This window comes from Suncus etruscus, chromosome 1 (assembly GCF_024139225.1).
Source record: "Suncus etruscus isolate mSunEtr1 chromosome 1, mSunEtr1.pri.cur, whole genome shotgun sequence".
In the NCBI taxonomy this organism is placed as follows: domain Eukaryota; kingdom Metazoa; phylum Chordata; class Mammalia; order Eulipotyphla; family Soricidae; genus Suncus; species Suncus etruscus.
Window position 1 is genome coordinate 98,979,174 of NC_064848.1, and position 13,737 is coordinate 98,992,910.

A 13,737-nucleotide genomic window follows, 5' to 3' on the forward strand; every position below is an offset into this window, starting at 1 on the left:
AAAGCGCTGGCGTAGGATGGACCGCAGTTCGATCCCCGGCGTCCCATATGGTCCCCCCAAGCCAGAGGTGATTTCTGAGCGCATAGCCAGGAGTAACCCCTGAGCGTCAAATGGGTGTGGCCCAAAAACAAAACAAAAAAACAAAAAACAAAAGAGAGAGAGAGAGAGAGAGAGAGAGAAATGTCAGAATTCGAACCATGGTCCTTCTGCATGCAAGGCAAACGCCCTACCTCCATGCTATCTCTCCAGCCCCATAGATACATTTCTATATCAGCACAGATGGCCTTCAATATGAATCAAAAGCCACTTGAAGAAAAGATCCAAAAAAGATGTTAGTTTTCTTTTTTAGGTTAAAATCACCTATACTTACTGCAAACATTCCAAGTTACTAAGTTGTTGTATTACTTCTTCTTTTGAAGATTTTTCCAGTAAGTTCCAAAGTATTTCTGATGAGCGAAATAGGAGCTGTCCAGAAGGATCTGGGTCATTGAGGTGAGCACAGATTCCACCTGCTGCTTGTGCTTTCATCATTAAAGTACAATTAACTTCTGAAAATTAAAAAGAAATTTATTTGTACTATACAATCTTGATGGTGTTAAAAATAAAATTTTCCGGGGCCAAAGAGACAGCATGGAGATAAGGCTTTGCCTTGCATGCAGAAGGTCAGTGGTTCAAATCCCGGCATCCCATATGGTCCCCCGAGCCTGCCAGGGCAATTTCTGAGTGTAGAGCCAGGAGTAGCCCCTGAGCGCTGCCAGGTGTGACCCAAAAAAACAAAAATAAATAAATAAATAAATAAAAATAAAACTTTTCACTTTAATAATATACAAACCAGAAGTTGAGAGATGTTGCAGAGCTTTGAGTACCCAAAGTTTCTCAACAAGTTGATTTTCAAGCAAGGCCAGCGATTCGATCATTGTTTTTGCCAATCCTCCAACTTCAGCCATTTTAATCTTATATGATGAACTAACTTGCTGGTAACCTAGTAACAATTAGTTCATAAATATGTACATATTTTCTGTAGCAATTCTCTACAACAACAAAAGAATGAGTGATTTATCACTAAATAACAGCAGCAATAAAAACCTTTGAAATGAGATTGAAGGTACAAAGAATGAGATATGTAAGCTTTTTTATGTAAAGATCAGGTAGTATTTTAAGATTTGTATAAGGTTTCTAGCTCAAACATTCAATGTTTCTAACACAACATGAAACAGAAATAAACAATATGAAATAAATGAGCATGGTTATACTCCAATCTGCATTTTCAGTGAGCCAGTTTAGGCCTGGGGTTCACAACAGGCTACCATGACACAGTATTTGAAGAGAAACACAATTTTGATAGGAAGACATTCAGTCTTATTAAAAAAGTATTATTCTGGGGCTGGAGAGATAGCATGGAGGTAAGGCGTTTGCCTTGCATGCAGAAAGTCGGGGGTTCGAATCCCGGCATCCCATATGGTTCTCCGAGCCTGCCAGGAGTGATTTCTGAGCATAGAGCCAGGAGTAACCCCTGAGCATTGACAGGTGTGACCACAAAAACAAAAACAAAAAAAACAAACAAACAAACAAACAAACAAACAAAAAAAGAATGATTCTTTGTCAGTTGACCTAGTATAGGAAATGACATGGTTACAAGTAGTGTTTTTACTATCCAAATCAATGCATTATTTCAGAGCTACCAAGGAACAACAGAGTGATGTTGGCAATGAAATACTTGGAGAAGGGGCTGGAGAGATAGCGCAGCAGGAGGACGGTGTTTCAAATCCTGGCATCCTATATGCCAGGAGCGATGTCTGGCTACACTTAATTACCTTTTAGTGATGATACTAACACATATGCTGGCCAACATTTGCAGTTAGTTGAGGCACATTATAGTTGTGGGGCTTGCCAGGGTCACTGCAGTGGTGAACACACAGGTATTTATGGGAGATTGTGTTTCTTGGTTGTGGCACTAATACATCTTTTTATTTATTTATTTATTTATTTATTTATTTATTTATTTATTTATTTTTGTTTTTTTGGGCCATACCTGGCAATGCTCAGGGGTTACTCCTGGCTCTGCACTCAGGAATCACTCTTGGCAGTGCTTTGGGGACCATTTGCATTGCCAGTGATCAAACCTGGGTTGGCCAGGTGCAAATTAAGCACCATACAGTTCCTTTTACTTGAGGTGATTGCTAGAGATCTCACCCCTTTTCGTGTGGTTTTATGATGCTCAAAATCCTGAGCTGCAGCACAGTAAGAAATCATGGCAGCTTGGGGCTCACAGAGATCAGCTGCCAAATTCAAAGAGCAGTACTGCATGAACTGCCTATTGGGTCACCAGGGTTTATGAACTGGTGAGCCTATGTTCGGTAAAGTAGCTGCTTGAAACAATAGTTCTATTCCTTTGTACCATTGTGTTTCCAAATGTGATCTCTACACTGGACAAGACCCTATGCATTCCTGTGATTCCTTGTTACTCTAGGCATTGGTAAAGTCACAAACAGGGCTGAGGGAGACCCAGATACTATCTTCAGCAATTCCTGGCAATCACCAAGCACTCCAACTTGAGGTACAAGAACCAAAAACCAGGAGAAAACAAATGGAAGATAAAAATTAAAGTTTCATGTAGAGTACATATTTTTCACTAATGAAAACCTTCACTTCTTTCCTTACTTTTTGCTATTGTTCCTGTAATACCCAGATATCCTTTTGATTATCATTCTTGTAAAAAGAAGCCACATAACTTAGCTTTTTCATTCCTTATTTATAGAAACTTCTATAATATTTGACATCAAGACAGATATAATTATTATAAAATTTAGAAAATAGTCAAATATTATCAGAACTATTAAATAATATTAATAATAATGCTTACAATGAAACTATTTTGGGTATAACTCTGAAAACTATTTTAAATGTTTAGTGCCAAAATACATAAATCAAAAATTTAAAAAAATGTTGTTGTTGCAGAGGACATAATTTAAAAAGTTTTGTTTTTGAGGTACAATTCCACTGTTATCCAAGTTAAAAAAAATAGTAAGAATAGTATGTTTTATAAGCAGATAAGCTATTACTGTTTTATAAAGACAGAAGCTACTACAATTATTTTTAGTTTAAAATTTCTTGGGGCCGGAGAGATAGCATGGAGGGAAGGCATTTGCCTTTCATGCAGAAGGTCATCGGTTCAAATCCCAGCATCCCATATGGTCCCCGAGCCTGCCAGGAGCGATTTCTGAGCGTGAAGCCAGGAGTAACTCCTGAGCGCTGCTGGGTGTGACCCAAAAAAAAAATTCACTATGGTCTGTCACACCATAACCTAAGAGGAATCAGCAGTCCAGATATAGTACAGGAGTTAAGGTGCTTGCTGTGCATACTGCCAGACCCAGTTTAAATCCCTCACCCAACGTAAGGTCCCACAAATACTACCAGAATCACTACTGAGCACAGAACCAGAAATAGCCTCTAAAGCACCACCAGGTGTGATCCAATCCTCCTCCCCAAATAATAAACAAAATAAAATCTTACCTGTAATGTGCTTCTTTGGAGGTTCTGCATGATAAAAATCAACAATACACTTACAAATTTGTATCCTCAATTCAGAACTTTGTATTTTCATTAAGTCACCTATCAGAAAAAACATATATGCTTTTAATAAGTCATGAGATTATGTATAAATTAAGCATAACATATTAATAGTATGATTATTAAAAAATATCCAGATCTGGGGCCGGAGAGATAGCATGAAGGTGGGGCATTTGCCTTGCATTCAGAAGGACGGTAGTTCGAATCCCGGCATCCCATATGGTCCCCTGAGCCTGCCAGGAGCGATTTCTGAGCATAGAGCCAGGAGTAACTCCTGAGATTCAAAATTAAATTGTATAACTTTACATACACGTATACCACTCTGAATCTTTCACTCTGATCACTGTGGGTCACTCTAACATTTGGCTCTTCAACTTAGCCTCTCCTTCCCAGGAAGTAAATCATTATGATCAGCTATATAATCTGTAGAATGAGAGACGATTAAATTATGGCTTTCTATTACTATCTAGTAACTTAGGTCTTCACTTTTTCATCTATATAGTAAGTATACTGGGGACTGGACAGATAGTACAGCAGTTAAGGTACTTGCTTTGCACATAGCTGGCCTAGATTTGATCCCCAGAACCACATGTGGTCAGTGAGCATGCCAGGACTGATGCCTGAGTGCAGAGCCAAGAGTAAGTCCCAAGCACTGCTGGATATAGTCCCCAAACAAAACAAAACAAACAAAAAAGTCAAAGTATACTAGTAGTTATTTTTCTCTCTCTCTCTTTTTTGTTTTTTAGTTGTTGGGCCACACTCAGCAGAACTCAGGGGTTACTCTGGCTCTGTGCTCAGGAATTGCTCCTGGCAGGCTTGAGGGACCATATGGGATGCTGGGAATCAAACACAGGTCCATCCTGAGTTGGTTGTGTGCAAGGCAAACGCCCTACCACTGTGCTATCTCTCTGGCCCCAGTTACTTCTCTCTTAAGATTAAATTGATGGGAGCTGGAGAGATAGCATGGAGGTAAGGCGTTTGCCTTTCAGGCAGAAGGTCATTGGTTCGAATCCAGTCATCCCATATGGTCCCCCAAGCCTGCCAGGAGTAATTTCTGAGTGTGGAGCCAGGAGTAATCCCTGAGCACTGCCAGGTGTGACCTAAAAACCAAAAAAAAAAAAAAGATTAAATTGAGGTGTATGAGAAAAGGAATGATAATAATATATTCATATAGTAAATTACTATTACATATCTTGGCTAGACATAAGCTAGCACTTTTCCTTCCTAATTAAAGAGCTGGTTATGTGTGGCCTAGAAGAATGCATTCTTCTGAGCCAGAGAGCTAGCACAGCAGCAGGGATTTTGCCTTGAATGATGCCAACCGAGGACAACAATAGTTCAATTCCCAGCATCCCATATGATCCCCCGAGCCTGCCAAGGTTGATTTCTGAGCACAGAGCCAGGAGTAACTCCTGAGCACTGCTGGATGTGACCAAAAAACCAAAAAACCAAAAGCCAAAAGCCAAAAGCCAAAAAAAAAAAAAAGAATGCATTCTTCTCTTAAACAAATTGGAAGTACCCATTCTCTGCTGTCCAAGTCACAACTGAGGGTGGGGTTCATTCTCTATGTTTACATTTTCCTAATTAAAACTATTTTATTTCACTGTTCACATCATTCTAAAATTCTTTTTTATGATAAAAAGCAAGATTCCTAGGGGCTGGAGAGATAGCGTGGAGATAGGGCATTTGCCTTGCACGCAGAAGGACCGTGGTTTGAATCCTGGCATCCCATATGGTCCCCCAAGCCTGCCAGGAGCGATTTCTGAGCGTAGAGCCAGGAGTAACTCCTGAGCGCTGCTGGGTGTGACCCCCCCCAAAAAAAAGCAACAATTCTAGAAAATATGGGGAAGAATTCGGAATGACTTTCCTTTTACTGCAGAGATCAATTTCTTACTCCAGCCTCAGTCCGTAGCCCCCTGAAAAATCAGGAGGGGAAACAGTACCCATGTTGTGTAGATCAAGTGGTTTCCAGGTGCAACTTGATAGCTGCCTTGTGAGGCTGATGGCCTGGTTTTATGTTTAAGTTATTTGGATGGTGATGAAAGATAGGAAGGGTTCCAAACTATTTCTGGTTATTATCGCCTTTATTTCAAAGTGAATTGCATTTGTCCTAGTGAAGTTCTATAAATAGGATCCCTAAAGAAATTGAAGAGGGGCCGGGCGGTGGTGCTGGAGGTAAGGTGCCTGCCTTGCCTGCGCTAGCCTAGGACGGACCGCGGTTCGATCCCCCGGTGTCCCATATGGTCCCCCAAGAAGCCAGGAGCAACTTCTGAGCGCATAGCCAGGAGTAACCCCTGAGCGGCACAGGGTGTGGCCCAAAAACCCAAAAAAAAAAAAAAAAAAAAAAGAAATTGAAGAGTATTCTGAAAATTTCCTAAGGACAGCTTCAGTAAGTTGACATAGAAGCTGCAGGGCTGAATCAGATCTGGCTAAATTCAATGATGGAAGGAGAATTATAGTTTTGACTCAAGTTTTGTACAATATTCATTGCTGGAGAGAGTCACTAAGTGGAAAAGCAATTGAACAGATGAATGGAGCCAGTAGGAAACCCTCATCCACAGTAAATTTCAACATGATTATTTTTTTTTTTTTTGCTTTTTGGGCCACACACAGTGACATTTAGGGATTACTCCTGGCTATGCGCTCAGAAATTGCTCCTGGCTTGGTGGACAATATAGGATGCTGGGGATTGAACCATAGCACGTGCAAGGCAAATGCCCTACTTGCTTGCGCCACCACTTCAACCCCTCAACATAATTTTTTAAATTTTGTTTTTGTTGGAAACCCTTCCTTTGATTTTGGAAAGTCATTGTGGTTTGAAAAAAACATGCAAGAGTAACAACCACACTTTTCCAGCAAAATTAATTAAAAATTTAAGTTTCCAGGCCTGGGGGAGGGGGGATGCGGGACTTGGGTAACCCCAGCACCCCTCTACCGCCTTGCTCCAGATCTCCAGGGCTTCCCTGGGCCAAATGCCTGGGCAAGCCAGTGAGGTGGGTCCCTTGGCGGAGCTTGAAGGTACCCTAGGCTTTCCCCCATTATCCATTTGGCTCCTTAGGGAGGGTCTAGGTGGGGCTCTGAACGTCCGGCCTCCCAGCTCTTGACAAAGTCACTGGTAACCTCTTTCCAGTCTATATACATTCTAGTCTAGATACATTCATAGTACTCACTATCATTGAATTATGTTTTTTATGTATGCAGAATGTCCATTTTGTACTCTGCCCTTTTGCACACCCCTACAAAAGATTATTTTTCTCTTTAACTTCCTTAACCTCTATCATCATTACTCCTCATTTACCCTTTTTAACTTAAGTACTGTAGAGTCCTAAGTCACAGACCAAAGTGGTGCCCTGGAGTTAACACCCACCCAACTATTCCAAAAGGCATAAAAAGGACATGTATGTCTTTTCAACATTTTATGGGTGTTTTCTTTGATGGCTATAACTTTTGCTGAATATTTTCTTATACAGTAATGATTCCCCCCCCTTTCTTTTATCTTCTCTTTGTGAACTGCTCAATATGGAATTTGGTGTGAAAGAATCCCTCAGTTTAATGCTTATATTTGAACCAAGTCATGGGTATTGTTGGACGTGTTCTTACGCCCCCATATACTCTGATAATGCCACGTGGCTTTATTTCTTCTTTGCTTAGGCACACTAAAACGGGAAAATACTATACATACCAATAAGTTATTATCTAATAGAGATGGGAACACACAAATCTTGTAGTGCAATGGGACCTTACACCCTGAACATTGACATAAAGACCTGGCACAGGCCTCAGAAGAATGGGCACTCTCCATTCACCCCTGATCTAGAGAAGACATCTACAAAACATCCAAGGTTGTCTATAACATCACCTGGAGGCAATCCTCTACCAGGGAAGACCCTACAGCTGCTCTGACATCGACCTACTCAAAAGAGACTTCCCTTAACACTGAGAAGACTTAACAACAACAATGACCTGCTTACTGGACAGGGCTTTCTGTATTGCCCCTTAATTGTGAGGTGAAGCTAGAGGATACTCCACACCAGCCTGACTTCAATGTAGGATGTGCAGATTCCAGGATCTTTAATACAGAAACCTGATGCCAACAATAGGACTGCATGAAAAATAAAACTGTATTGGCACTACAATGACTTGGATTGAATAAACTAGTTTGTCTGGAGCCTAGAGTTGGTCTTATGCCAGGAAACTTCAGGGGTAGTGGTCTCCTTGTATTTAGACCAAGGCTATTCCTTTCTATGACCCCCATATTTTGGTGGGCCTATGCAAACAATATTTGCCACTCTAACACCGTTTTTACTGTGCCCTTTTGACTAACCCTTAAAAAAAAAAACCTCTTAAACTTTTGATGTTAACTTAAACTAATACGTATGTGCATTAATATATAAAAAATACTATGTCTTCAATGTTAAGGAGTCACATAAATCTCATGGCTTTAGGTTGCTTTGTGTACTGCTAAGAAATGTTATAATGTACTACAATCTGGGGACTTGTGGACAAAGTAATTGTACATGGGTTCTGCCTTATTTTTCTTAATGTTTTTTTGACTGTAAGTTCAATATTTAGGCGTCAGCAAGGGGATTTCTTCTGAGAACTCTGTTTATGGGCGATTGTCTTTTCACTGTAACTTTACCTTGTCCTCTTTGCATCATTGTTTTCATAATTAAAAATAAAAAATAAAAAAGAATAAAAAAATTTAAGTTTGCAGACAATTCTAAGATTCCATGCCTGCTTATCCACCCTCTCAGTTCTTGAAAGTTTAAATAATTTATAATAGTTTCTATTTCACAATCTCAGGGATGAGTAACAACTTCTTCCCTCATACAAATTAGAAATGTAGTTGAGAAAAATCTCACTATTGAGTCATAAATATCTATCATTTAGATGAAAAAGTATGTTATTAGCACATAGCAGAAACAAAATATTCTTTGTAAAATGATGAATTTTACAAATTCAAAATTTTATATTACATACAAATATAACTGAAGTTGTTGTTGTTTTATTACATAAAACTATTTTAGTTAATGGGATGGAGTGATAGCACAGTAATAGGGCAATTGCCTTGTACTCGGTGACCGGGAATGGACCCGAGTTCGATCGCTGGCATCTCATATGGTTCCTTAAGCCTGCCAGGAGCAATTTCTGAGTGCAATACCAAGAGTAACCCCTAAACCATGCTTGGTGTGGCCCTAAAACAAAAAAAAATCCATTTTAGTTAAAACTCCTATTTTCAGCATTATAAAGAAATAAGAGGAAAAAAGTAAATAAAAAGAAAAAGAAATAAGAGAAAAGGGACAAAATGTAGTACTTAGTAATCAGGGAAGAAAAATATATATATATATTTTTATGTGTGTATGTTCATATGCACTTGTTTAGACTATACCTGTGGGCAGTGCGGAGGGCTTACTTATAACTCTATCCTTAGGGATCACTGCTGGCAGGCTCAGGAGATCATATGGGATTGGACCCAGAGCAGCTGCAGGCAAGGCAAATATTGTACCCTACATGGTATACTATGGCTCCAGACCCCCAAATAAGTGTGTATTTATAAATATCTGTCAACACTGTAGCAGCAAACTTCAAAAATAACAAGGGCAGCAGAAACTTTTTTTTTTGAAATGCTATACATGATGCCTACAAGTTTAGGGCTGGAAAGATAATACAGGGATTAAGGCAGCTACCATGCATCATGCCAAACCCTATCAACCACACATTGTTCTCTGAGCACTAACTGGTGTCACTCCTGGGAAGAGCTAGGAAGAGCTAGTTTGGTTTCAAAAGAGGATGGGGAGAACTACCTTACATTTAAATACCTTAATACTACCCTATTCTCTTCAGGACTGACTCTCATTTCAAATAATTAAAATTCAAGGAGTTAAATTTCTGTTAGTTTTTTTTTTTTTTTTTGTCTAAATTTGAGGACATCTTACTTAACTTCCCAGGCTCATTCAATTTCTTTGGCATCTTGCAACAACTTCTTTCAAAGTATCTATAGCTGAAGACAAAGAAACTTCTTTATATAAAAATATAAAAGAAATATCAACTTACCCAGAAGTCCTATTGACTCAGCAGTTTCTTCAGCATATGTTATCTCATCTGATGCTTTCTTTTTCAAAAATGGAAGACTTCAATAAAAAGAATATGAGTTATGTTTAATGAAGGTCTTAAAGATGAAAAACATCAGATATGATGAAAGACATACATATAATCATATAAGTAAAGAGTATATTTCAAATATTTATATCATACATGATAAAATATCACATATCATTCAGTATAGCTTTTCTAGACAATCAATTCTTTTTATTTATTTTTGTGGGCCATACCTTGAAGTGCTGAGGGGCTATTCCTAGTTATATGCTCATGGGTGACCTCTGTGGTGCTCAGGGGACTATGTATGGTATGGGAATTCCAAAAACAGCTACCTAAAAGACAAAATCCTTAGAACCTGCACTTATTTCTACAGTCCAAGAATCATTTTTTTTGGAGGGTCAAAACTAGTTGCTAGGAGTAACTCAGAGGTTACTCCTGACTTCACTCAAGAATCACTACTGGTGGGGCTCAGGAGACCATAGGGAATGTCAGCTCTGATAGGCTACACATGAGGTAAACACTCTACCAGCTATATTCTCTCTCTTCTCTCTCTCTCTCTCTCTCTCTCTCTCTCTCTCTCTCTCTCTCTCTCTCTCTGTCTGTTTGTTCTTTTTTGTTTGGGGGGGGGGAGCACACCCAGTGATGCTCAGGGGTTACTCCTGGCTATGTGCTCAGAAATCGCTCCTGGCTTGGGGACCATATGGGACACTGGGATATCAAGCTGCATTCTGTTCTAGGTCAGCTGCCTCCAAGGCAAAAGCCCTACCACTGTGCCACTACTTTGTTCTTGATTATGCTTTGTAGTAGCATCAATGCTGAAAGCAATAACTATGAATATATTTTAGTACATGCAGTTTTAGAAACTCAAATTTGTTGTATACAACAATCTCACATCCTTGTAATAATTCTCACTCACTACATTAATGGTTCTTGAAAGCACAAGGTAAAAAATATTTCATTAAAAATTAAGGCATTGGCTTGGAGATATAGCACAGCAGTGTTTGCCTTGCAAGCAGCCGATCCAGGACCTAAGGTGGTTGGTTCGAATCCCGGTGTCCCATATGGTCCCCCGTGCCTGCCAGGAGCTATTTCTGAGCAGACAACCAGGAGTAACCCCTGAGCAACGCCGGGTGTGACCCAAAAACCAAAAAAAAAAAAAAAAAATTAAGGCATGGGGGCCAGGGAGATAGCATGGAGATAAGGTGTTTGCCTTGCATGCAGAAAGTCAGTAGTTCGAATCCCGGCATCCCATATGGTCCCCAGAGCCTGCCAGATAGCGATTCCTGAGCGTAGAGCCAGGAGGAATCCCTGAGCACTGCCAGGTGTGACCCAAAAACCAAAAAAAAAAAAAAAAAAAAATTAAGGCATGAAGGGCTGGAGCTATACCACAGTGGGGAGGGAATTTGCTTTGCATGAAGCAGATCTAGGTTCCATCCCCAGCATCCCATATGGTCCCTGAGCCTGTCAGGAGTAATTTCTGAGCACAGAGTCAGGAGTAACCCCTGAGTGTTTCCAGGTGTGGCCCAAAACCCAAAAGAAAAAATAAATTAAAGCATGTGGTGGGACAGAGAGATAGTAAAGTAGGTAGAGCTATTGACTTGCATGAAGTCAACCCATGTTCTCTAACCAGCACCCCATAATGTTTCCTAAACAATGCCAGGAGATTTCTGAGTATAGAGCCAGGAGTAACCCTGAGCATCGCTAGTGTGACCAGAAACTCAAAAATATATTAGTGGGGGGGGGCAGAGAGATAGCATGGAGGTAAGGCACTTGTCTTGCATGCAGAAGGATGGTGGTTTGAATCCCGGCATCCCATATGGTCCCCTCAAAAAAAAAAAGGGGGGGGGGCCGGGAAGGTGGCACTAGAGGTAAGGTGTCTACCTTGCAAGCGCTAGCGTAGGACGGACCACGGTTCGATCCCCCGGCGTCCCATATGGTCCCCCCAAGCCAGGGGCGATTTCTGAGCACATAGCCAGGAGTAACCCCTGAGCATCAAACGGGTGTGGCCCAAAAACAAACAAAAAAAACAATAAAAAAAACCATATGGTCCCCTGAGCCTGCCAGGAGTGATTTCTTTTTTTTTTTTTCACTCCACCCCCAGGAGTGATTTCTGAGTGTAGAGCCAGGAGTAACCCCTGAGCACTGCTGGGTATAACCCAAAAAACAAACAAACAAACAAACAAACAAAAAATAAGGGCTGGAGAGATAGTGGATAGGTCACTTGCTTTGCAGGTGGCCAACCTGGGTTCAATCCATGGCATCCCATGCGGAGCACTGCTAAAAGTGATTCCTGATTGTAGCGCATTATTGGGTGTGGCCACAAAAAAATAAAAAAAAAATGTCTGTGAAGGGCATGGTGTTAAAATGCAGTATACATAAAACCCTATCATTAAGATTTGTAAATCATGATGCCTAAAATTTTAAAATTAATAAAAATAAAGAGAAACTAAGAATGAAAATTAGTTATTAATTTACATAAAAGATTCTCAAAATACTGAAATTTCTTTCTTACCTAACATCATTCACTGGAGATACTTATGAGGAAACATTTTAATATACTTGTAGTATAATATCTTTTTTTTTTTTTCTTTTGGTTTTTGGGCCGCACCCGGAAGTGCTCAGGGGTTACTCCTGGCTGTCTGCTCAGAAATAGCTCCCGGCAGGCACGGGGGACCATATGGGACACCGGGATTCGAACCAACCACCTTTGGTCCTGGATCGGCTGCTTGCAAGGCAAACACCGCTGTGCTATCTCTCCGGGCCCATAGTATAATATCTTGTAAAATTCACTACATTTGAGTTCTTTTTGTTTGTTTGATTTTTGAACCATACCCAGTGGCACTCAGGGGTTACTCCAGATTCTGTGCTCAGAAATTACTCCTGGCAGGCTAAGGAAGACCTGGGGATCAAATAAACCCAGGTAGGCTGTGTACAAGGCAAATGCCCTACCCACTGTGCTATCGCTCCCATCCAAATTCATTTTCTTTTTTCTTGTTTTTTTGCATTTTGGGCTATACCCAGTGATGCTCAGGGATTGCTCCTGGCAATGAGCTCAGAAATCGCTCTTGGCTTGGGGGACCATATGGGATGCTGGGGGATCGAACCATGGTCAGTCCTAGGTTAATGCATGTAAGGCAAATGCCCTACACTTGCGCCACCACTCCGGCCCCTTCTTTTTTCTTCTTTGTGATAATTCCTATCAACCTCCCTAATCAAATCCAGGGCCCACACATGCAAGGCAGGTACTCTCTCAGTGACCCATACCCCAACCTCCAAATTCACTACCTTTGAAATCTGCTAGGATGAAGTTTTCAATGGAAGTTTCCTGATTTATTTATTTATTTATTTATTTATATTATAGATGATATGATTATAAAACAAATAAAACCCAATAAACTACTATGATCAATGTAACAAGCAAAAAATAACTTACCCACATAATTTTAGAATATTATAAGCAGATTCTATAAAAGCAGGCTGAGTTTCAATTTTTCTTGCACATAGATTAAGAATCCTAAATATTTGCGCTAAATCTCTTAGAGGCTATAATAGTTTAGTTAAGAAATAAAATTAAGATCTCAGCCAGTTACAGATTTCTTTGTTCCTTCACTGCCACTGCTTCACTTGACTAGCCTTAAAAAAAAAAAAAAGAAAAGTAAAGAAATAAAAGTAAGAATATTTGGGCCAGAGCAGTGGCGTGGAGCGATAAGGCATCTGCCTTGCCAGCACAACCTGCAGTTCAATCCCCCGACGTCCCATATGGTCCCCCAAGCAAGGAGCAATTTTTGAGCGCATAGCCAGGAGTATTCCCTGAGTGTCGTCACCAGGTGTGCTCCCCCCTCAAAAAAAAAAAAAAGAGGGGGGCGGAAAGATAGTACAGCGGTAAGGCATTTGCCTTGTAAGCAGCCAATCCAGGATGGGCGGTGGTTCGAATCCCTACATCCCATATGGTCCCCTGTGCCTGCCAGGAGCAATTTCTGAGCAGAGCCAAGGGTAACCACTGAGCGCAGCTCGGTGTGACACCCCCCCAAAAAAAAAGAAAAAAAAAGAATATTTTTTTGGGGGCCA

General features: G+C 40.4%; 1 protein-coding gene across 1 annotated transcript in view; it reads right to left on the reverse strand.

Moving 5' to 3' along the window:
- The window catches only part of CFAP69 (cilia and flagella associated protein 69), a 69,421-nt gene that overhangs the window by 37,917 nt on the left and 17,767 nt on the right, over positions 1–13,737 (reverse strand). Inside the window, 5 exon segments of the mRNA XM_049768902.1 lie at positions 371–548; positions 833–982; positions 3,514–3,612; positions 9,625–9,701; positions 13,103–13,212. Of these exon segments, the coding sequence (XP_049624859.1) occupies positions 371–548; positions 833–982; positions 3,514–3,612; positions 9,625–9,701; positions 13,103–13,212 (614 nt within the window).